Source organism: Falco cherrug, chromosome 13 (assembly GCF_023634085.1).
Source record: "Falco cherrug isolate bFalChe1 chromosome 13, bFalChe1.pri, whole genome shotgun sequence".
NCBI classification, from domain to species: domain Eukaryota; kingdom Metazoa; phylum Chordata; class Aves; order Falconiformes; family Falconidae; genus Falco; species Falco cherrug.
The window spans coordinates 19,297,245-19,323,397 of record NC_073709.1 but is presented as its reverse complement, the minus strand read 5'-3'; the positions used below and the strand labels follow the sequence as shown (position 1 = coordinate 19,323,397).

The window sequence follows — 26,153 nt, the reverse complement described above, 5'->3', positions numbered from 1 at the left end:
TGTGAGCATGTATATATGTACACGCACACATGTGCTCTATTACCTGTGATACATCCAATTGTTAGCTCTAGCTCTATATCCAATTGCATCATGTTTGTGTACTAAATAGATTGGTTAATAGATTTAACCCTGGAAGTTCTCTTATGTTTTTTTCTCTGGAAGAGGCAAAACTTTTTGTTTTTCAGAAGGCCCGAGTAGTTTATCAGATCTTTGTTCAATATCAAGGTGAAATCTTCATGTTTCTGCTTTTGCCAGAAGTGAGTATCTTCTGTTCTATGAAACGTATTTTGTAATACCTTTTATAATACCTTTAAAGATATTAAAAAAAGACATTCTAAAAGCTGGTGAAAGTAAAATTACTATTTATGTCAAATTGAGTATCCAAGAGAGTATTTACCTAAAGAATTTTTTAATAAAGTATCGATGTGTATGTTTCATATAGGGGACCCAGCACCTCTTTTGCAACACTGTGGTATCAAAAGCACAACATGTAGAGACCGGTAGTAGAGATTGTAAAACTTCAACAGTAGATGGTAATGTACCAACGTACAGGTCTTGCTGGAAATAATATATAATTTCACATCATGGTATATGGCATCTTTGACCAAAATGTAGGTGTTGCTGATATTCTCAAATGTGCTTGACAGAGTTGTCAGGTCTTCTGAGTTTGAGAGAAAGGGAGGGAAAGGATGGATGCCCCTGCCGTACAGGACAACCCAGGGCAGAGCAGACTGTTGGCTTTGTCTGACCTGTCTGACCAGGCAGTTCTCTGTGGGCACCATGTTTTGTTTGAGGGGACCTGGGGAGCAGCTGCCTCAGCAGCTCACCCCACCAGCATTCTTTGATGCGGGGCACTGCAGGCAGGGGGGAAGACAAGCCAGGTTTTTCAGTTTCTTGTCTCTGCTGGCTCCTGTCTGCCAGAGAAATCACAAGCAATTTCCTTTCCCACCCAAGGAAGCAGGAGAGAGCAGAGGATCTCCCCCATCGCTCCTCTGCATTCGTAGTGAGCTGTGGATCTCCCTTTTTTGACCGGCAAGGTTGTTTACCGCTGAGGGGTAAGAAAAAGCTTAAAGTTATCTGTTGCGTGGATGAGTTTTCAGAGTGTGGGATGTGAGGAAATTTTAAAAAGATGACGCCTTAAAGAAAGCTCCCGTTACTTTTCTGTGTTAGTGCTCCGTATTCTGTTTAAAAAACAGCCCTCCATGAAAGATTACAGCTGAGTGAGGGAACAGTTGGTTGCAAATTAATAATGAAAGCTAGACTGAGGATGGTTTGACAGTATTTTAAAATTAATGACCTGCCATAGAGTATTTCGCTTTGTTTGTCTGGACCTCTGACTGCCTTGGCAGTATAAATGAGTTTAGTAAATTAAGTTTATGTGAACTAGGTTTTGGTGCTTTTAGTAGAATTATTAATGACACAATAATACCATAGATGCTTCTGATTAAACCCAAGATATTGGTGAACTATGAATTGGGAAGCCGAAAGTGGAATATTGAATGATTATCATAACAAAAAATATAGTTCTGGCAGTTAAGCAAATAATACCATTTATTTTAAAATGCTTTTGCTCACAGTCATACAAACTAATTTGGCACATCTATTATTCTTGAGATAAGTGTCTGGTTTTAGGAGAATTGTGCAGTGGTTTATGTGAGAGAGTGTTCAAAGAGAGCAGCCCACACATGAAGAACTTCACTTTTTGTATGTGTAATACAATTTAAGGGATTTATTTTTTTAAGACAAAGCTTAATTTCTGTACAAGACTCGAAACTGGTGGAAGTATAACATAAACATGTGCCTTGGTGCAGACATTTTCACAGCTATGTTATTTAGAAGCATTTGTCCAAAGTTTTAGTGATTGTGTCTGCAGCAACAAGGATTTGCTTGGTAGTATAATTACATGCAGGATCTGGCAAGAGATCTGATGTGTAATTAAAGCTTTGTATTGGGTTTGCATGGCAAGACTTGGTAGCAGGGGGGCTACAGGGGTGTTTTCTGTGAGAGGCTGCTAGAAGCTTCCCCCATGTCCAACAGAGCCAATGCCAGCCAAGACCACTGCTGGTCAAGGCCAAGCCAGTCAGATGGTGGTTGCAACTCTGAGATAACATTTTTAAAAAGGGGGAAACAGAGACTGGTTTTTTCATTATTTGTCTAATCTATGGTCACCGTGCTTGCTATTGAGAGCGTAGTTTGGAGCAAATTAAATAGCTGGTGACAGCATAGCTTTTAAATAGATGAACAGCAGTCATTATATGCAAACTTAATAAATGTATGTTTATATATAAGATTGTGTAGACTAGCAGATAGTCATCTTTATGGAAAACCAAGAACAAAGCAACTAAATATCACTTAGTGGCAATCCCTGTGCCTATTAGTAATCTGAAATCTACTTGAAAGGCTAGTGCCTGAGAGTCTGATTCTCTTACTGTCTGGCTGTGTTTCCAGCTACAGTTAGCCTTAAGTTATCCACTAGCAAAAAGAGCCTAATACTTACTACTTTCATAGACTGTAAATGCTACAGAAGTGCAAATTATTATTACCAATAACTTAATTGGAAGATAGTGACAAATGTAGATCCTTATAAATTGTTAAGAAAAATCCTTGTTTCTACTATGTCCTCCTTTTCCAGTTAGGTTGATAACCATTAGGCCATCCTTCCTTTTTATTTTGCTGCTTTAATTCTGCTCCTACATTGTGGGAAGGATCTCAGAACAATTCCTTTCCTACCTAAAGAAAGAATTAGACTTTGTTTGTTCTGACTATAAGATGCTAGTTTGCTTGTCAGCTTATTTTGTGGTACTGTTGTGGCAGGGCTGGGCAGCAGTGGTAGGTCCATGTCACCATGGGAGCACAGTGATTCATGGTGACTCTGGCATGAGCAGTGTGGCACAGCTCCTGTGACTGCCTGCTGCCACACACAGAGCAGCTGCTCACCTGAACCACTTTGATTTAATATCGGAGGGCATTCTGGAACCCAAAGACCATTGAAAACAAAATGGTTTAAGCATGTAAAAGCCTTGGCAAATCTCGGGCCTTCCTTAGATTGTGTGCCTGGTACATGGGTGTGCAGAGTGCGATGAGGTCCTCCTGGAGGTGCTGCAGGTATGTCCCGTGGCTCCTGGAGGTGCTGCAGGTATGTCCCGTGGCTGAGTTGGAATCTGCCTGAAGTGAGCATAATTTTCTTGCCAGGTGTGAGCAGGTGAAGTTGGTTTGATAGCTCTTCTGGGAGTCCTCATGAAACCTGAGCCCATAAGCTCTCTTAAAATACAGATAAGTAAGGAATACCAATACTGATAATAAACAGGTTTTGGCAGTGATACCTCTGTGTGTGAGTGTAATGTGGCTCTCAAATAAAGTAGGACGTAGAACAGACTGAGAAACACTGGAAGAGGAAGTTGGGGTTTTGTGAATATGAGCTATGGGAAGAGGAGGAGGAATGGTACTTGTAATGGATCTTTGCTTCTTGGAATTAATAATTCATCTAACCATAATAGTCCTCACCCTCCTCATATCTTTGAAAGATTTCTGAATGAGCTTTCAATGAACTCTTAAGAACAAGATTGTCTAGTTACAGTAGTACAGAGCTCTGTGCGTGTTAATCAGTCTAAGACACAAGACATAAAAGATCCAATAATACCTTGCAGAGTCAATACATCTTTTTTCTTTTTTTTAGAAATTAATTCCAATTCCTGTCCTTTACTGGTTAAAAACGAGAGTGAGCACGTGCAAACATTTAGCCTGTGTTTGCTTTGCAGAACTATTCCATTAGATCAGCAGGCTGTGGATGAATAATTGAAATGTATAATGTAGGCTGTTCTGTATGTGTGTTTGTTGAATGGAGTTGACCTCTATTCTTTGTCATGATACAAAGTGAGTTCATGAACTGTTATTTAGTGTATTGATAGTGATTTGAAAGCTATTTCAAGGTATTATATGAGCATGTACGAATAACAGAGTACCTCATCCAACTCATAGACAAGACAAGGAGCAGCTGCAATTGCTGTAACTGCTTCTGGAACCTAAGCAAATTCATATTGGAAAAAATCTGTATTTTCTATTATCTCTGTTAACAGTTAGTCTGGGCATAAGCAAAAAAAATAATAATAATAAAAAAAAATCCCTGGCAGAGCAGTTAGGCACAAGGGGATTTGGGACCAACCGTTCTCATTAGTCTCTCTATGGTTTTGTCACTTTTTATCCATTATAGGCTTCTTTGGGCCAAAGGGACAGGCGTCACTGTGCACAACTGTTTAGGACTTTGATTATTCAGGAGTTGCTTTCACCCCTCACAAAGTACCCATGAAAATAATACTCATTTCCTTAAAACAGAAGTGAAAAAATTAGGCTACTTCTGTTGAAGGCCTTGTGGCGCTATTTTCACTAACCTCAGAGAACTATGTTGGTGTTAGATGTAATTCTGATATAAGGAGAGATGCTTTTGCATCATCAGGGTAATTTAAATTGAAACAACATTAAAACAGTTGTAAACTTCAGTTTAATTGCAATCACAGAAATATCAAGCAGAAAAGGACAATCTTGAGATACAGAGTGGGAGTGGAACTGCCAAATTCAAACAGGTGAACATAGACCAAGGAGAGGGAAAACACTGAGATATTTGGATAGCTCTTCTTTAAGGATTTAATTCAGAAATTAATATATTCATTTGGGTAAATGTGTGATTTATTTTTTCTCTCTCTCTCCTTACTGTATAGCATAGCATGGCAAGCAATTTAATGTCATCTTGCTACCTTGTTTCAAAAGAATTTTATGGCAGCACCTCTCCTGTCTGCCTTGATCCAAAACTTGAATCTGGGAGTGTTTAGAATGCAAAGGCATAATTCCTGCTCTGGCAGTACACTGGGCATTTGCTTCTCCACAAACTACTTCAGATATAGCATATAAAAAAATAATAATCTGTGACAGAGTGACAGTGTTCACAGCTTACTCTTCCTATCTAGGTGATCCCTTCTATTCAGGAAGAATGCTTTAAAGTATCATCAGAATGTGTCACTCAGGATGGGGTGGGGGGGTGTTAAAAAGGCAACTACATCAACAAAGTGATCATTTTTGGTTCCTGATAATTCTGCCCCTGTTGCTTGTGAGCAAGAGAAGTGGGGTAGCCTGGTTCCAACCATGCCTCTCCCTCTGGAGTCTCCTGTCATACTTAGTATTTCTGCTTTGGCATAGGGTATGTCATATGGCAGAAAAGGTGGAAATTGCCAAATGAAATGTCTCTTCACTTTAAAACAAAGAAAATTACTGTCCTTCAGTAGCAGCCTGCAATAGCAAGTGTGGCAAGTAAACAATGATAATGTTCGCCGAGATGTTCTGTGAGATGTCTGCAGGATATTGTAATAAACTTTTCCATGATTGGTTTCCCCAAACAATTGGCAGTCTAACAGCACTAGGGGACTGCAGTAAACAGAGCAGTTCAGTTCTGCTTTGTAAATGTTTCCTGGAATAAATAGGAAATACAACATTTTTTTGAACAAGGGAGGGGGAGAACATCCAAGTCAAGCAGCCTTATTTCATTCATGTCCTTTTGTCTAGTTTTTCCTATTGTCTGGATTTCTACCTTCAGAGGTGCCCCAGCTCTGGGAGCCAAGTAACCTAGGGGTTTAAACAGCATTTAAGTCCTCAGAATCTGGGCCATGCTTGGGATGCTGTTCTGTGCACCAGAAGTGGTGTGAAAAAATGGTATGAAGTTGGGAACCAAAGAAAGAACAAAAAGAGCTGTGGCACATCAGTGGCTCAAAAGGGGAGGAATTCGGGCATGAATGTTCAGAGAGGCAGAAGCCCCATTTGTAGAAGAAGCTAGCAGAGCACAACAGTTTTATCTAAGCTTTTAGTGTTGGCACTCTGTCTTCTGGTTTTGGCTGGTGTCTTGGGATAGATGTGTGGAATGTGATGCAGCAGGGGGGTGGGAACTTTAAAAGGGGATGGAAGATGGAAAACAGAAGGAGCTGGCCCAAATGAGCAAGCTGTGCTAGTTCCCTAGTACAGGGTGCAGAAGTTGTTTCTAACACTTTGACAAGGAGGCTTAAGTTTGTGAATGGCAATTATCAGTGCAGTCTATAGGTAGAAATTGTTTGACAAACTAGAATGTTTCTTCCTCTCTGTCCCTTTAAGCAAGCACAGATCATTCAACAATGCACAGCAAATCCAGCTTTCTTTTTGTCTTGTTCGAATCCACTGAAATAATAAAGGATTTCTGGGAACTGCTGCTTTGCATCTTTTTTTTTCCAAATTGGTGCCAAGATTTGGATCTATCCCTGAGAGTCAGAATGCCATAAGGAATGCATTGGAGCAAAATTATTTTATATGACTGTCATTTCTTTGTTAAAATTAATTGATTGTAAATTTATAGGATAGATTGTCTCTAAATTTCATCAGTGAGTTTCAGAAATTACCTGTGGCAGGAAGGCTACAGTTGTGGCTTTCAGGACTGCTGAAATAACACTTTTAGAAGAATCATCAAAAGCAGATTGAAGCAATTCTCCATTACTGCTATTAAAGAGCAGTTTGACAACCTGGGCACTGATGCCAGGAAGGGGCTGTTTCATAAGGCTGGTTATTAGATGAAGTTTCTAGTTTGATACTTTCCTTTTATTTATATAAGTAATTTCAAAACCTGTACTCTGATGCTAGTCCAGCCAGATCTCACCAGATACAAATGACGTGATCACATACAGCAAGGGCCCTGGTTTTGTTTAGGATTTAGGTTGCAGTGCTTCAGCTGTCACTGCATGCCTCAAGGGCAACATCAGGTTTTCTTGGCTTTGGAGCTGAATGCTGGCAGATAGGGTTTCATAAGATCTAGCTCTGAGTTTAGCTCAGACCTTCTCAAAAGCATGGGTGAAAATACATTTTGCCATCCTGAGGGTGACAAGCCAGGGTTTTCCTACTTTAGGGAGGATAAATGAAAGCAAAAAATACATAAAGCATTCCTGCTCTCCCTGCAGGGTAGGAAAAGCAAAGCTGGGAACTGCTGCTGTTTAGCAAGGGCCACCCAACCGTTAGCTCAAACATCACAACATTTTAGTCTTAAGTAGAAATCTTGCTTTTCCAGGGCTTTGTTGGAGGGAAAGGGAACAGTGGGACATCATAGTTACAGATGTTAAATCAGCTGGTGATAGTCCAATATGAAAGCGGCTATGCAAATGTAAGAGCATTTCATTGTGTAAAACTAATGTACCTGTAATTACATCTCTAATTAATAGATGGATATGACAGTCCTTGATGTTGGGGGTTGAAGCCCAACATCAATATGCCTTTTTGTAGGGGCATATTGGCAGTGTCTTTTGGAGAATCTTGCAAATGTACAGCCTTATGTTTCCTGTTTGAAGGCACAAATTTGAAGAAGTTGTTATGGGAAATTGAAATGAGACTGTGTTTAAACTTGTGCTGTAATCTGGCACAAGTTTGTGCTTTCCTCGGACCTTCTTGTGATGTTTCTCAGCATGTCGGTGCCCTGACCGAACCTGTCACGCAGCAGCACGAGAACAAGAGGTGATGCTCTAGGAGAGTTGACAGGGAGAGGATAATTTCTTCCACTGGCAGCATGGATTTATGACAGCCTAAAATGACTTTGTAACAAGAACCTCAGTGATTTATTTTTTTTTCTTCCCCTCATAATTTGAATAGGAAATAGCTCTCTGTGACCAGCGTTAGCATTGCTTGGATCGCTGCTCTTCAGCAGCCAGCTTTCTAGCCATGTGATTTCATAGAATTTGGATCTAAGATAACTTTTCTTTTTCCCTAACTTTTTCAGTTAGAGAATACACCTGAATATCTATGTGCTTCTTCATGTACCTTTTTCAAATTAAAGTTTTGTTTTCCTCGGTTCATATACTTTATGTTTTTATCTTAGTTTCAAAGGGGTGTATACACATTAGTAAAATATTTCACAAGTTACAAACGATGTACTATTGTTATTCTAGTACTGTGGCTAGAGAAATCAGAGACCTTATGAATTATTCAGATGTATGTCATAAGGCTGCAAGCAAGAAATGGAGAGAGCCTTCACAGCTGAGTGCTGTGGGCTCTGACTGACATTGGTGTTAGAGCCATGCTTTGAATGGGCTCCCAGCCAGATGACCCTGTTAGGTCTTTTCCAGGCTAAATTATGAATGCACGCGCAGGGTTGGGGTGCAATGCTACCTCAGTCCTGGATGCAATGTAGACATATAAGCAAATAGCAATGTGTGAGTTAATAAAGCTAAAAAGAAGCTAAGTGTTACATTTCTTTGTATAAGGGAAGAAATTTTCCATAAGGGTAACTATAATTTAAACTTTTTGCTGCAACTGCAACAAAAATCAATTTAAAAAAAAAAACCTTCTGCAAATTCAAACTTTTGTCCTTCTTATAAGTGACAACAAACAAACAGAAATTAATTATGTACAGTGGGAAGTTGATAACAAATACGTTCCACTATGACTATGTCTGCTGAGCTGAGCTGAAAAACTATTTAATACCAATGTTTTCCTTTAGTCATGTTTATTTTATGTTTTAGGTGTTGCATATTTCTCTTTTCAAATTTCATTTCTCTTGAAAGAAAATCACAGGAAGAAAAACGTTAACATTCTGCTTAACTGCACATCTCTGAACCTAGCTTAATTGCCACTTGCCAATACGAGAATTTTTCAGATGCTGATGATGCAAATATCCTCTGATGTATTTACTACAGGTTCCCATTGTAGTTTCTTGGTCCTGAGTATGGTGTAGTGACTGTGATTTGGGGAAAGAAAGGAAAATTTTATTGCTTGGATGATTTTCAGTGATTTTTTTTTTTCCCCTGTGGTTTTATTTTTACTTTTTTCACTAATCTTGCTGAAACCAGTAACCAACCTGGTGCGGATATTCCAATAACTGTATGTGGTATTATTTTAAAAAGCATTTAGTAATATTTTGAACAAGTTTTTTCTGGTTTTAATACACTTTAAGGTACTACAAGTAATGAGATGTGCCATGATAGACACATGGAAATATATGGAGAGAAAGCATTAAAATAATTTTAGATAGCAACAACCGTGGCTTCTATTTCCAGTTCCTGAAAGGTGTGCCAAAACCTGGGGGTCTGCAGTAGCACAGCATCCAGCGCCATGGCGTTAGACCTGTGAGACAAAGCCTCGGTGCTGACAATCCAGTGTCCGCACTATGTGTGGTTTGAAAGTTTTACTTTGGGCTAGCTCTTGCCTGGCTTAGCTGTCCTGAGAAGAGCATTCAGTAATGCAAAGAAAAGCATGGTAGATAAGGATGATCAGGAGACTTGCTTCAAAAAGGCACACTTGATCTGGGATAAAATGCCAGTGTAAATGCACTTTATTTGCTGTAAAGAGGGGAGCCTCGTGCTGTCATTTTTGCCTCCATAGAGAAACACTCAAGCAAACTGAAAAATCTTTCGATGATTATCATTTTGCTGCAGACTTGACTAATATCTATGAATACTGCAGGAAATCATAAACATAATTCTGTATCTGTCATCATTCATTCTTTTATTTTGCTGCAATCTAGCTGAGGACATTTTCAGTTTTGTCAGTAAACACTGAGAAGCAGAAAATAAATTGCTGTGGAGAGGGAAATTTAGTGAGCTGTGTAAAAAGGCTGCAAGATCCCTTCAGTTTGTTCCTTGGTTTTCATTGCAAAACAGAAAAAATTAATTTTATATATATATATAAATGTACACACCAAAAATCTTTGCAGCAGGTGTTCTCTGGAGCTTTCCTTCAGTACAATTTCTGCCTGGTTTCACTTGAGCTTGGTGAGCTGTAAAGCTTTCAGGCTCATTCAGGAATCATTGGTTTGGGTTATCAGGTTAACCATTTTTGAGCTTTTGTGCCAGGATTTTGCACAAGTCGAGGAGGGGGAATGGTTTATTTTGCGGCTCAGGTGCAAGTGTCAGCTGGCATGATGCTGACCTATGCTTGAGCAGCCATGCGGGGACCACTCTTGCAGGCTGGGGCCGCGCTAATTCTGGCTGGGTCTTGTTCAGCCCCTGCTCTGCTCTGGCTGGCGACTGTAAGGAGCCCAAGCTTTTCCTGGCTTGTACACGGCAAAATAAGTTCAGTTCTGGGAGGGTCTTGCTATCGTATGAAACACAGAAAAGTAAAAATAGACTGGTAGCAGGAGCGCCTGTTTATTAATGTAACCAGCGATATGGTTTGAAAGTCATAAAAAAACCTCTTAGAAATTACAGGTAATTGGATATGGATAAATTTTTTGGTTGTGCTTTCAAATGGGAGTACTTACACATTTTTTAGGCTGAATGTGGCATTACAATGATAGTTTGTTTGGGTTTTTTTCCTGAAACTTTATTAACAATTAGATATAAAATAATCTGATCTTGGTTTGAAGTTTCGAATGATACAAAACTTTCAGTCTCTAAAGTAACAATTCAGTCTGCAGTAGCTGGAATGCTCTGGGGAAATACATACCTTTATCAGCCCTGGAGGGGTGAGTTACACGGAACTAATGCGTTTTTCATCAGTTATTAGCAGCAAATCATGTACTGTGCCCTGCACACCCGTTCGGTTCCAGGGTTTCCCGAGAGCCATACCGTGTCTGAGCAAGACATTGATTCTTCTGCCACCGTGTGGTTCTGTTGTTTAGAATCAACGACCATTTTAAGAAAGATGCACTACTGTGGTTTATATAAAAACTGAACATAAACTATCACAGTTGTTTTATTTTTGATCGCCTGAGTTTGTTAACTCATGTTGTGCTGTTTGCGAAGATTAAACTTTGAAATGCACGTTTAGAAGAAAACACCTCATTCAGGAAAATTGTGTCTTTTCATCTGCTGGCATTTACAGTAAATTACGTATCCTTGCTTCAATCTTTTTTTCCTGTTGAACAGAAATAATAAAGCTCTTTCTCTGATATTTTAGAAAAGGATTGGTTCCTACATTTTGAAATCAAAAGTGAAATTAGAGATTCCAGCACCACCATTGAACTGTACTGATTAAATCTTTTTTTCTCTTTTCCCCATTTTGCTACAATGTATTAAAAAGTTAGGCTTTACTTTAAAAAAGTGAGAAAATGCCCACTCCATATTTAACAGTTTTTATTTCAGTGGGAAAGAGACTTTCATAAACTTGTTTGCAGATGGATTCCTTAATACTTTTTTCTGTAAAATCCTTTTTTATCTATTAATAGGATTCAAAATTGGACCTTCAATATGAAAACCAGCTAAAGTAACAAAGGACAGACTTGGTATGCTTTGTAAAAGGGTATCTACATGTCAGACCTATTTCTTTTCTTTCCTCCTTTCCATGCTATTTTCATACAGCTCTTTCACATTTCTTGTCAAAATAACCAGCTGCCATAAACCCCATGATTATTACGTAAGCCATGCTGTTACTGAAATACTCATTAACATAGGAAGGTACATGTCATTTCACACCATGCATTGTCTGAAATTATAATTTTTGTTCTGAATAAGCTTTTTGCTTTTACTCCTCTATAATAGAAGATATTTTTAGTAGTAGGGATGAAACTAAGTTTGAATGTTGAAGTATGGGGTATATGTGTGCAGGCAGATTTGAAAGGTGTAATTAAATTGCTTAGCTTTTTTTTTATATATTTAATTAACTCTACTGAGCATTAACTCTGAGGCTCAGTCATCTCCCTTATACTGTTAATGTAGTTAGAGTACATTCAATAATAAAACCTGATTATTTTAATTGGTTTTGCAGATTTTGAAACCTTCAGTAAGTCAGCCTCTCTAGACAACAGCCTTAGTAGTTGATTCTCAGTGCTCATTCCTTTGTGCTTGACCCACTAGGTCTTACATTAATGTATTAATCAACAGGGCTCTGTCATGCGGTGTTTTTTAGGTCATGTTTTGATAGACCCACGCACCTCTCTGGAGGTTTTCTTGGATGCATTTGAGTACATTTCTACTGAGCTGATGGGCATTGTGTAGTTGTATTGAAAAGGCTTTAAAATTGTTTTGTAAAATACAATGAAAGATGTTTCGCTAAAGAAATAATGGGTTTTGCAAAGTGCTAGCACTTTCAGTGTGCACTGGAAGCAAATTCCATACTGCTGAGTATTGCTTGGGCAGATAAGGAAAGGCACCACAGCCAAAACGATTCAGCAAAGTTTGTAAATGCCAAAAAACCTTGATTTAAAGAGCCAAAAATATAATCCTTTTACATTTTCTTAAAACTAGGTCATAGAGCTGTTCAGGAGCAAATCTTTGGAGAATCCTTAAGTGAGTTCTGCTAAGCAAAAAAGGTAGTTCAGCCACCTGAAACAAATAATATTCTCATTAATGTTTTGTGGGTGTGAGCTTTATCAGCAGGGTAATGTAATTTTTCATTCTGGAGTTCCTGTTTGAGAATCAGACTCAGTATTCAATTCACTTAGCAAAGGAGACCCATTAAAGCAAGTGACAGCACAACGCTGCATCTAATAACAGCTTATATTGTCATGTGTCTATGTCACAATTTCTTAAATGTAAACTAAGCTTCTTCTATTAATTTTAAATTTATTTGACATTTTTACATATAGTGGTTCTCTATTTAATTTTTGTCAGGTGGTCTCTCCATGCAAGTTACAGCATTTTTTCAAGGTAGTTTATTTATGACTAGGTGAAACTTATTTATGACTAGGTGAAAAAAACCACAAAACATTGAAATCACATTGTTGTGCCTATTAAATGGTTAAGAAAAAAACTATGGTAATTGACATGAGATAATTGAAAGTTAGCTTGAATAGTTTTTCTGGAAAAACACTCCTGATAGTTTTCCGTACCGACCATAACTGAGTGTATGAGGATAAAATTTTTTAGGTAATTAGAACAAGTAGCAGAAGTTGAAAAAAAACACATTGTGCAATTTACGGGTATGATAAAATACGTCATGGTTGCTGCCTACTGTCATAAGGCAAAGTTAGGTGCTGAAATTTCTGATTATATGTTGGATCATAGATTAAAGCTTTCGGGGATCCTTTATAATTTATGGGGTATATATGGGCGTTATGCTTATGACTGAAATGTTTGTTCAGATTGGAGCCTGGAAGGATGGGGTGTTTGAACTGTCGTGTTCAAAGGTTTGCTTGCATTGATTATGAGTCCTCTTATTTTTAAATGCTCAGGATTTTTATAGCTCCTGTAGTCTTCCTACTTTAACAGCTGACTTGTTTCTTTATCTTTAATGATTTTAAACATTAACATACTGTTTTAGTTTTTAGAGAGGCTATGCTTCCTAGGAATTCCCCTTTCTCAGAAGTTTCTCACTTAAAATTTCTAAATGTTACTTCCAGTTACTTAGTAATTCAGCAGCAATTGGAAGCAGAGTTCATGGACCGTCACTGAACAGAAGTAGTCTTGAAAAACCTCAACCTCTAAGAGGAATAGATTTTCTGCAACAGGGAAACCAGAACACTTTTACTTGTTGCTGCCTCATAGGATATTTGGTCATGGTTTTGTATGAGAGGCCCAAAATTTATGCCTGTATTTGACAGAATAGGTAAAAGATGGTAATGAAAGGGCTATCACAGTGGCAAAATAGAATTTACATTAGTAAATTTGAGAGCCTCTGTGCTGATAAATTAGCTTTCTTCTGCAGTGCTCCAAATTCCACAAATCAGGTGTGGTTATAAATTTCACGGGGAAAGGAGGGCACAGCAGAACTGTGTATGTCTCTTCAGACATCAGATTTGACAGTGTACATACCTATATGTGCCCATAAAAATGTGCCACATATGTACATTAAATAAAATATTTAGCCTGTCTTTCTAAAATTTTGCTTCAGTGCATCAAACATCCACATCCCTGTGCTGAAAACTCTATTTAGGAACACAAGTTCAGTCTGTTCTGGAGAAGTCCCCATACTGTGTGCTGCTTTAACTGCTTGGTTTCTGCAGAGCTTGAGTCCAGCTTGAACTATAGGGCTCTCTGCAGATCCTTATATGTATTACATGGGCAGAAGTGCTGAGCCTTCATTAGAGATCTAATCTTAACTGTAGCAAATGAGTGTTAAATTGTGCAGGCACTGTGATTAAAAATATTCATGTGCACTGATCTTTCTTGAAGACTAGTGAATGAATCACGATCTGTTGGAAAGATATGATAACCAAAAATAAAACAGAAAATCCTGAACTCCTGTCTCTCACGAAAAATATCTCCTTTCACAGTAAACCATACATACTAAATTTAAAAAGTTGATTGATTTATCTGCCTGCTTGCCTACCTACCTACTACATTGTAAATTATACATTAAAATCTTGCCAGCTTTTGTATGTGCTATTTTCATAGCTCTAGATATGGAAAAAAATGCGGGGGGGAAGGGGGCAGCCATGGCTAAGTCAGTGTTATGAGTAGGTTTTATAAATAGGTTTCCAACTTTTATTTAGACTCCGTAGTAATATACCCCTTGAAAGACCATGTATAATATTTTATTAAATATGACTCAATTTTTAGAATGCTGATGTGATAAGTAAACAGGTATTTAGATGATCATAGTGGTCATCCTCAAGTTAAGTGATACCAAAAGACTTTGGGTATCAGTCCTAGCGTTAAGCAGTAGTGAGTTTTCATCTGTTTCCTGCATTAACTCGTTTTGTGTTAAGTACTTTAATTATTATGTAATATCCCCTGTATTTTTTTTTATTGGCTGTGCTCTACCTTCTGCTTTTTAATTTGTATTTCTCTAAAAGATCTTTGCATCATATAAAAAGAAGATATTAACTAAGAAACTTTATCTTGCACATAGACATTTGTGCCACAGATCACATGACAGTAAATTAATTCCTGTAGTTAAATTAAGGAGAAAATATAGTCTGATCATATTGGATCAAGGGGTCTAAACTTGGATTTTTGGGGATATCATCCTGGTGTTGTCATTGATAGTTTCTGTAACTAAAATTAGGCAAGGCAACAGAGGCTACTTGGAGAATAATTGTTGGAGAATGGATGTGAACCTTGGATACACTTGAATTTTGGACTGGCCAAGGCCCAGAGTAGCCTGCTTTAGCTGGGGCTGCTTGGGGCAGGGTTTGGGCCACAGACTGGACTCCAGTAATGCCTTCCAGCCAGAATTACCCTGTGGTTCATGAAAATGGTGTGTGAGAAAGAGTCAATAGTTTTCACTTGACATTTAATTATGTTTTGGGTTGATGATGATCTTCAAATAAAACAACATTTTATAGAAAAAAGTGTTGTTGTGCCTTTAAAATACATTAGACAGGTTTGTTATAAGTATTATATCATTTTGCATTCAAACACAAAGGACAGCTAGATGGTCATGAGCAGTCAGTCAGAATCACAAAGGACAGGTAAAGAGGGTACAGGATTAAGTGACCAGAGAAATAGTGATTACAGACTTGTTAAGAAACCTAATTTTGTAGTATATGTACTACATGTATAACTGTTATGAACAAAGTGATGTATGTGGATCCTGCTGTCTTTTTATTTAGCTAAACACGTTGTGATACTGGTTTCCCTTTGAAAAACACATCTATGGGGGGGGTGTGTATATATGTGTGTATACATTTAGTATATGTTAAAACCACTTGATAGGTATTCTTTAAGGTGTCAGAGATGTTTCTAAGATTTCCATTGGCTTTTATCTGCAACTGATTTTTGATTACCAGTTTCTGCTGAGCTGGGAGATGGTGGAATCTGTAAAAACAGTTGTAATGTGCTACAGAGTTAAATATAGTTCAGAATCAGAGATATAGACTTAAAGCTACTGACTATGGGCTAATGCCCTTTGTATGTTTCATGCTATGGGGAAAAGAATCACAGGAAAACAAAATATCCTTATTTAGTGATCAAGCAGTAGGATTCAAGGAAGCGATTATTTGATATTAGTTCTAAGCACTGTATCAGTCTCTAAGTGCTTAGAAATAATGGAAAGAAAATCCTGGGTGAATTCTTTGAAGGCACCATGCACAGGTCATCTGCCACAGGTTTTCTAGGTGACCTTGGGCATGTCGTGCATCTCTGTGCCTCCTGGGTAAAGCCCTTTGTAATGTAGCAGTTAAAAAACAGGGTATTTCAGAGGAATTGTGACTACTACTGACAGTCGCATACGCTCACCACTGCTGTTGTACTAACCAAGTTAGGCTGGCTATGGGGGCAAGGCTGTATACTCAAAATATGTTTTTTTTTCATGTATTTGTGATATATGAATAATATATGCATGGGATAACATCAAAGTAAACAATTACTAAGGAAGAATAACACAATGATTTCTCTTAAATCCATATATAGAAGCCAATTGACTCATCCAGAAGTTATCAGCCTTACTTGTATGTTATTCTGAAATTAAAAATAAAATTATTCTAGTATAAACCATTTTATTTATGTAGTTTTTCCATATTTTTACGTATCACAGATTCATTTCATTATTGGACTATATTTCTAGAATTTGAACTGGCATAATCACTGTGATTAGTGCATAGAAGATGAATACAAAATTCCTTGAAAGATGTCGTAGAGCAGATGAAACCAGCCATGTCATTTCCAGCTGTTGTTCCACTGAGACCCGGGGGTGGAGGGAAAGGGAGAGTGGTGTTTGACAGTGTAGGAGAAAAAAATTGATTGTAGAGAAATGGCATTTTTCAGCAGTTAGACTTAAATGAAAGGAATAACACCATTACATGTAAATAAATGGATAAATTTTTAAAAATTAGCAGGTGAGTCATTATTAACTAGTTCAATACAACCTGTTTTTTAATTTTACATAGGAGAAAATTTCTATTTTAATTTCTTAAAGTCTCACTTACTGAGACTCTTGCCTTCATTTTGTTATGAGTAAGGTATAAAGCACCTTAAAAACCTGTTCCAAAGAACTGTTCTTCTGAGAACTATTAATTTCTTTATTTTATATGTACAGAAACAGATTACTTTTGTGTGAGTTTATAGCAATATAATTCAAAACTCCTGGCAGTTTATCAGACTCGATCCCTGACAGTGACTATTATATTTTACCATGTACCCAATTTCTATCTGAAGGGGAATATGGTTTAGAGGTAGCACTTCTTAAAGACTTGAGTGATAGGCTGAAAGAATTCCTGTCTTAGGACCAGTGGTATAACACCATGTGAAAAAAGGTAACTTAACAGTTGTATTTCAGTAGCTATTAGTAGGAATTCACCCTCATGTTGCATGTATGACCAGGTGATGTTCTGAAATGTCAGATTTACGCATTTGTGGGAATGAAAGGAAGGTAAAAATGTGATACAACTAAAACAAGATTTTCACTGGTCTGAAGCCAAGTGCTTCCTGCATCTCATGATTGCCCTATTGGTTTAAAAACTTGTAAATGCCCAGGTCAGTTTATTTTGATGGTTCCATGTTCTGGAAAGCGGCATTCAGAGACTTTTCATCTTTATTGCTATTTCTCAAAATGCATTACATATTTTTATTTCATTACAGGTATGCTAATGGAAAAGTTAATGTTTTATTAAAGAAAAGACATTTAGAGAAAAATTTTTAACATGTAAAAATTTATTTGATTTTTTTACAGGTATTTACTTAAAGGAAGAGGTTTTATAGGAGACATTAGCTCTTACATATGCAATTTCTGGTAGTAAAATCTGTTTCTAGTCTGGGAGATGATCTCTTTCTTAAGGTGTTTTTGTCTCCTTATTAATGAGGAAGCAGCTTTTTTTTTTTTTTTTGTGAATTGAAGTGGTTGTAAACATCTAATTCATGAGTGCTGTGATGTGTCATATGGGTAGTTAAGTCAGAGGCTCCAGCTATAGAGCTGTCAAAATCATTTTAAAAAGAGGGAAGAAAAAAAAAAAAAAAAAAAAGTGGGACCTTCTCTCTAGTTCATTTTCCAAAGACAACAAGTGTTAAAAAGATTTTTTCGAGGAACTTCTGACACCTTCTTAGGTAATTCACACTTAGAGAGAGTAAGTGGGAAATCAAAATCTCTTTGAAACTAACTTGGAAATGTTGCCATATGTCTTACTCTTGAGATTATACAAGTGGGGTTTTTTTGAGGGGAAAAAAAAAAAAAAAGAGGGGGAGGGGAAAAAGAAAGAAATCCAGCCTCCAGCTTTCAACTGCCACATCCTTCAACCAGACAGTTCTGGGAACTGTTAAATCAAATCTCCATGCACCACACATCCCAACTTGTGAATTAGGTGATACAGCTTCCTGTGGTGGTATTTGACTTTACCATGGGAACAGCTAAATCAGTGACAGCAGCAATAAGGAGGCACTGAATATATTTTTTTCAACTTAAAGCCAGCTGACTTTCACATTCTTATTCAGCAGCCTGATAAAGCTAAGTTAAAATGAATTATGTAGTGTTTGAATATGAGCAGAGGTGCTTGGGAAACCAAAGAAGACAGAAGGCATTTGAGATCATGAGCTCTGACTTAAATTTTTTTTAAGGAAAGCTTTTTTTAAAATGTCTGCTATCTCTTGACCTGTTAATAAACAATAAACGGAATTAAGTTTTATAGGTTAGTATTTTACAATGGCTAGAACATTTTGTATCCTTACAGTCTGGACATAGGCAATCAAGATTTCTTTTTTTATCTCTACTGTAAGTAAACTGAGCCAAATTCCACTTGTTTTTTGTATCTGTTCTCTGGCATAACTGTAGAGCTGTAGCCAAGGATAGATCTTATCCTCGTGTGACTATGTATGTAGAGCATTAAGATGTACAAACAGTCCTCCATTGTGCTGCAGGCAGTCTCCTTGTCATTCCCTTGGCTCTCCACAGATTTTGCTTGGACCCCATCCTCCTTGTGCTGTGCACAGGTTTCCAGACGAGTTTGTGCTGTCAGTGGCAGGAGAACTTACCTGATACATTAGAATACCCAAAGGTAGTAACGCTGGTGTGAAGATAGGGTCAGTGCTGAATGGAAAATGGTTAGTACACTGGAATAACAACAGAAAAATTAAATCAGCAATCATGCCAGGAATTGTTTTGTCTCTGTTTTCATATTCTGATTTAGTCTCTGGACTAAACAGGGAGAAAGCTGGTTGGATCTTGAAGTAGCTTTTGGTTTGATCTTTGTGCTGAAGTGAAGAAGAAAAATCAGTATTTTTTTTTTCTAAGTTCCATTTTCTCTTAGCTACAGTATACAGATGCACAGTCCAGAGTTTAACAAATATTTTTCTTGGAAGACTTACAGGTTTAAGAAATGTTAGAAGCAGGTTTTCTCCCACACACATTGATTAATTCTTGTATAGTCTTCATGTGGATTTTGAAAGTCAGCCTTCAGTGAGTGCTGTGGGAATTTCTTACTACTGAACTGCGTTTAGTCTTAAGAAGTAACAAAAGGTGATTTGCTGCAGGAGGAAAAAAAAAATCAGTTAGAGTAATAGAATACTATACGTAACTGCCTTGATTTATTAAGCTGGCTTTCTGTACCTGTTCTTCTGTGTAAACATAGTTTGATTTAGCTTTAAGTATCACGTATCTAAAGAAAGCAATAGCAGGTCTAAAGCAGCATCTATTTTTTAGAAGTTAGTTGATTCAGTGAACTTGGGTGGCTCAGTATCTTTGGGAAACATCAAGTCTAACATATTTTCTGTAAGCATGAGGATATCCATTCCCTTAGAGCGCTTCAAGATGGGTATCTAGATCCCTGTGGAAAAAATATGGATCTTGAGTGCTTTTCAGTAGCTAGCTCCTTGTACATATATACCTGCTAGTTCTTATGTATGAGTTTTCTGTAATAAGAAGAGTTAACTTTACAGCAAATGGGTAGAAAGGAAATTAATTTACTGATGACAATAATCCTAAACTGAGATTAGACTTGGAGTTTGGGCCACTGAGTGATGTGAAGCCGCATTGCTCACAGTTTGTCCTACGGGGAGGAAAAGTAGTGTTCCCTGATGTGTTCTTTTTCATCAGCTCTAGGTTCACTTTCATTCCTCTCTCCCTTTTCTTTCATGTACTATTTTTCTCTGAGTTCCTTTCTCTAAAGTGACATGATTAAAACTCTGATTCTATTTTGGTCTTTTCCTTTTTTTTCCTCAATTCCCACAGTAAGGCACCTCATCATCCAACATCCCACCCTTCCCACTTGCCAACTGCTGCCATCAGTAAGTTCTTAAGCATTCTTGAATATTATGTCAATTTTAGAAAAATAAAATAAATCTTAATCAACACATCTGTTGCCTCTTCAGAGGCTGTTTGCCAATTCTTTTCCTTTGTGAGTATACTTTTTATTAGAGACTTAATCTGCCATAGGTTTGGAAAAATGGCTTAGGTCTGATTAGGTTACTTCAAGTAGTTGATTGTTAAAAACTTTACTGAAATTCTGACTCAATTGGAAATTACATGTCCAGTTAAGCACCTTTTCATAAGTCAGAAACATTTTTCATTTTATGTGAAAGATTGAGCCACACGGTCACCAAATCACTGAAAATGTGAAAGACACTGATAACATCTGTCTTAAGAAAGGTTGGAGAATTGGGATTAGATATATATGTGAACACTGGAGGTAGGAAGTTTGGAGTGTCAGTAAGGTAGAAAAAGTTAAGAACAAGTAAGTTTTTGTAACCCATATCAAACACAGAGTCTTGTCTTCTACCCATATCTATATGTTATACAGTAAGACACAAAGTTTGACCAGTTGTAGTGGATTGATCTTGGGTGGATGCCAGGTGGCCACCAAGCCTCTCTATCACTCCCTCTCCTCAGCTGGACAGGGAGAGAAAATATGAGAAAAGGCCCACGGGTCAACATAAGGACAGGGACAAGACTCGCCAGTTACTGCTACAGGCAAACCAGACTCAACTTAGGGAAATCAAATTAATCTATTACCAATCAAATCAGAGTAGGGTAATGAGAAATAAAACCAAATCTTAAAACAACTTCCTCCCAGGCTCAACTTTACTCCCAAATTCTCTACCTCATCTCTGCAGCCACACAGGGTGACAGGGAATGGGGGTTTTGGTCAGTTCAGCACATGATGTATCTGCTGCGCCTTCCTCCTCACACTCTGCTCCTGCTCCAGCATGGGGTCCCTCCCACAGGATACAGTCCTCCACGAACTTCTCTGATGTGGCTCCCTCCCATGGGCTACAGTTCTTCATAAACTGCTCCAGCGTGGGTCCCTCCCGTAGGGTATAGTCCTTCAGGAACAGACTGCTCCAGCTTGGGTCCTGCCCTGGGCCACAGGTCCTGCCAGCAACCTGCTCCTTCCCATGGCATCACAGCCTCCTTCAGGCATCCCCTTGCTCTGGCATGGGGTCCTCCCCGGGCTGTAGGTGGGGATCTGCTCCGCCATGGACCTCCATGGGCTGAGGGGCGCAGCCTGCCTCACCATGCGCTTCACCGTGGGCTGCTGGGGAATCTGCTCTGGCACCTGAAGCCCCTCCTGCCCTGACCTGGGGGGCTGCAGGGTTGTTGCTGTCGCATTATCACTCTTTTCTTCTGGCTGCTGTTGTGCAGCAGGTTTTTCCCCCCTTCTTCTACACATTATCCCAGAGATACTACTACCATCACTGACTGGCTCGGCTTTGACCTGCAGCAGGTCTGTCTTGGAGCCGGCTGGCATTGGCTCCATCAGACATAGGGGAGGCTTCTAGCAGCTTCTTACAGAAGCCAGCCCTGTAGCCCCACTCCCTGCTACCAAAACCTTGGCATGCAAACCCAGTACTAATTTGAAGTCATGTGTACAGTGTACAGAGATATGTAAGATTTTCCATAAGAAAGTTTTGGGGTTGTCCTCCACTAGGACTCTTTTGTGCTTTTCAGTCTTTAGATGTGTTCATGTCACAGTTTTCAAGCTTTTCTCCATAACCTGAGTGCTAGATATATGTTGCTTTTTTAACAAGAGCCAGGGTTTTCATGTAATTATGTATTTCAGCTAGCATACTATACAGAACCTCAAATGCTGCAGAACTTTGCTGGGAGTCATAAGAAGCAGGAGAGAGATCCCTTTACTGTTCTTTTGCTTAATGACCTGCAAAAGGAAAAATCAGCAGTACGTTTATAAGTAGCAATCTAATATTACAAATTGGAGTGTATAATGGAGCTAGCGGCAAATGCATGGTAGGTCCTAAATCGCTTCTACAAAGTAAGATGAGTTAACACTGTGGTCTCACCTTACAACTCTGTTTTTTTTATTGTTTTGCAGAATTTGAACAGTAAAATAACCTGTATATTGAAATCCCAAAGCAAATAAGAAGTGTTAAAACTTATCATACTTAATCTTGTCAGTAAGAAATACTACTTCTGCCAGTGAGAGGTCATGAGGGTGATCATATCCCCCCCCCCCCCCCCCCCCCATCCCTGTCATGTGTCAATCCCCCTCAGTAAAAATCTATATAACATATTCAGGCTCTGGTGACAACATGCAAACTCACCATTTGCAATTACCTCATGATGCTGTGCCCATAAGCCTGGCAGGGAGAAAGAACATGCTGTTTAGCACATTTCCATTTTTACCATGCAGTAGATGCATAGAATGAACATCTAGCAGAGCAGGTAAGTAGTGCCTTAAATATTGGAAGACTTCCATTGACATCTGTGGCACAGTGAATACTTTTTCACATAGACATATCCAGAAATGCTTCGCTAAATTGGGATTTTAAAGTAATACACTGATAATAAATCATATGAGTCCTTCAGGATTTACATAATGTATCTATTACTGTTCTCTGAATGGAAATTAGTAATAATATATTTCATGTTGAAAGACAGATGGAAGAGTTGCTTTAATAGCGCTGCTTGTGAGTCAGAGACATTCTTAATTAAGCTTTTTTTGTGTGCGTGGGGTGGGGGGGGTTATTGGGATAAGAAAAAATCCTCCTACATTTGCAAGAAAGACAATGGAAAGGAGGAGTGAGTTCTTTTGCTGCTGATTTTTGTCTCTTACAAATGATGGCAAGAACTGCCCACTTAGGAAATGGGCAAGATGAGGAAGGATGTTGGTAGAGGGTGACAGTATTGTCATAATAGGGCCCTTAGAAAAAGACACAAACCAGAAAGATCAGTGACATGTTGGAACACTGGTGAAAGTGTGTTACGGGTTATACATTGGGGCAAAAAGGGAAAAATAGTGGCAGGTGTTATTTATTGGTGGCAGCTGCCTTAGAGAACAGTCCTTTCTAAGGCGATGCTAACACTACTGTCTTTCACTTGCTTAATTCATTTCAACATTAGAGTAGTAAGAAATGAAAAGTGCAATGGTTGTTTACTTATAGGCGCCTACACCCTCCAGCCAAGAAAGGAACACGTTATCTGTGCTGTTCAGATGAGGACCCACTCTTTTACCTGTTGGGTGCCCTACAGGCTCCACTACAGAGCAAAGGTGTATCATGATTTTAGCGTGCAGAACCAACTTATAAAGTTGTAAGTGATGAAAGAAAAGGAGAAACATGATTAAAATTGCTTGCAATTACATTGGAAAGCTTGATCTTTCTGTCAGGCTGCCTGGCTGCTATCCATGAGGTGGCTCTCAGGGTTTCCTTGGTGCAGACCCAGGGCCTCAGGTTGCCATGGCGGGTCTCTCTCAGAGCGCGTTTCAATGACACCCCGTTCCCCAGCTGTTCCTGCAGACTGGTCCAAAGTTTTACCAGATTTGGCTTCCTGGCTGGCTGAAGAGCTGGCATTGAGGAGTTCAGATACCACTGGCAACCAGGTGCTTGTTTCTAACATGTATAAAGATACTATGGTGCATTCTCTAACTCTAAAAATTACCATGAATATGTCAGAAGAATAAGAAATAATTTATGAGTGGCCAGGTATTGTTTCTATGGACAACCCTAAGTATCAGCTCACTTCAGAAGACAAAACCTTTTAAGTCATTTTGAAATCATAACAGTTTGCTTTCTTGTTTCACTGTTGAAAGATTTCTTTCCCAACACTTATTGATTTGAGTTTTCAATAGTATTGTAAATTATTTGCCTAAACAGACAAAGCTACTGTAGTTACAGTGAGAAAACAGGTATAAGGCATCCTGAAACTATTTGGCAAACAGTGGCTGTGAAGATGATTTTCTCAGTTGTTACTTCTAATAACACATCCTGTTGCTTGGGGACAAATCCACTTGTGTTTATCAGAACTATTACAGTCTCCTCAGTAGGTTTCTCTACATGAAGGTACAGATATTTTGTGTCTTACGACTTTAATACTGTTGGGGGGAGATAGCTTCCAAATTTTTACAACCTCTATTTTAATTTGTTGAGAAAGATCATTGCCATTATTTGAGAGTATAAGAAAAAAGTCTAAATAAAATATTAATATATCACTGCCATTCTGCCTGCCCTTGAAACTCTCTTTGGCTTTCCTGAGCGTTTTCTGAGCAAAGTATTGAGAATGCAGTGCTGCTTAATTTATACCAAAATCAGTCAGACTAATGGAAAGGATTATTCCTGCTTGGGATAAAGGAGCTGCTTTGCAGTCTTCTCTGGTTTTCTCATCTATTACAAGTGTTGTGTGAGGCTCTTTTGAATCACAAGCAGTTCTGCAGTGGGTTCCCTCCGCCTTGTGGTGTACGAAAGCAAGTAGTTAGTACTTTATTAAGATAATAATATTGATAAAATAAATAGCAAAAAGAATCACTTTTCTAAAGTAAACTTACTGTAGTTTGTGTACACTTTTCATGTCTGAAATGGTGACACCTCAGAATGGCCTTTTTTCCAATTGTAGGTAAGGAGATTTCACTGCCACTGCGATGCACTCTGAAACCTGAATATGTGTATTCTATGTCACAGGCTTGAGCTTCGGGAGGAGTATAACCATTATACAAATATGTTTTGAAAGCCATCTTCTCTGGCCTGTGTAGGTTATACATCATAGGTCCTTAACGTGATTACATGGAGTCGTAAGGTTTAATATGGAGAATGTAGTGCAAGCAAGCTTTTTTACATGCATTTCTAAGCTTGGGTGGAAACAAGTTGTCGCTATCAGGAGGGGTGTCTGGAAACGGCATCAACAAGACGACTGTGAGATTTAGTGGCTTAAAGGCAGGAAGTGGTTTTCATTCCCCTTTTTACCTTCAGGTATCACAGCTTTTCTGCAGCTAGCATGTGACTGGGATGTCCATGGGGACCTGTTCAGTTCAAAGCAGCTTCTGTCCATCTTTGGCCTGAGAAGCATGTAAAATTTTTGCAATCGTCTTTTCTCATATCTTTCCATGTCTCTGGCTATCCCCAGCCCCTGGTCTTTTGCATGGTATACAACGGCGTAATGCTTGCCTTGCTACAGATACTTCAGTAGTTTCTGTGCTGGCAAACATTTGCTTTTTCAGGTTGCTATTCACCCATCCAGCATTAACTTATTGCAAAAGGATTTAGGCAGGCTATTAGCAAAACAGCCTGCCTGCCAGAGTAGTGAAACAAGATACATGTGAAAGTTGTGGAATTTCCCTCGCTGGAGATTTTCAAGAACCGTCAGAAAAGTGGAAGCTGAGGATGCCTGAAGTACATGAGAACCTTCCCCACTGCAGGAGGCTGGGCTCGGCCATCTCTTAGGTGCCTGCCACTTATGCTTCTGTTATTCCGTGGCAAAGGAACAAAGCTGGGCTTGAAAAAATATTTAAGAAATAACTCTACTGAAAGATGAGAAACCGCCGTCATACGAGGTTGTGTTTCATCAAGCTCTATATAATGGATTTCACAACTGTTAGATCAGAGAAGTTCAGCAGTCTTTCTATCACAAACACGTGCTTAAAATACTGTCATTCAGGATCTGTCTGGTTTAATAGTTACCTCTGAGAAAATAGCTTTGTCCTGAAATTTTCACAATGCTTGCTTTCCTTCTTAGCATCACAACACCATTTCCTTTCCAGGAACTGACAAATGCCAGCAGCTCAGATGTTGACCCTGCAGAGAGGTCACTTGACCCTGCAGATACTTCCGTAGCCTGGGGCTCTGTTAAAATATACATGCATGTGTACACCACTTTGAATGTTCATCTTCAACAGCAGCCCTGACTGGGATGTTTTGTCACATTTTCCTTCTTTCCTTGAAGATGGCCAAAGGACAGTCAATATAAGCATGTGTCATCAGAGAACTGACCACCAGCACTACCACCACAAGTGGTTGGGCGTGCTCCAAGGAGCACACTGCAGTCACATTGCAGGACAAGTCTCCATCTAGTCCCAAGGATGGCTTTTGGTCTGATTGGAGTTATAATACTCTTATAATAATAATGTAATGTATTATATTATATATGTAGTTTCTTAATTCCAGAGATAAGCTACTATGTTATCTTTAGTA

The 26,153-nt window shown here is 38.6% G+C and overlaps 1 protein-coding gene across 3 annotated transcripts in view; it reads left to right on the top strand.

Annotated features, from left to right (window-relative positions):
• The window catches only part of PRKCE (protein kinase C epsilon), a 294,070-nt gene that overhangs the window by 148,438 nt on the left and 119,479 nt on the right, over positions 1-26,153 (top strand). The window contains exon 1 of one of the 3 annotated variants that reach the window (XM_027801203.1): positions 830-1,055. The exons of the other annotated variants lie outside the window; for them this stretch is intronic. Within the exon in view, the coding sequence (XP_027657004.1) occupies positions 845-1,055 (211 nt within the window). The 5' untranslated portion in view covers positions 830-844. Of the gene's footprint in view, positions 1-829; positions 1,056-26,153 lie in introns of those variants that run through there. 3 annotated transcript variants of the gene reach the window in all.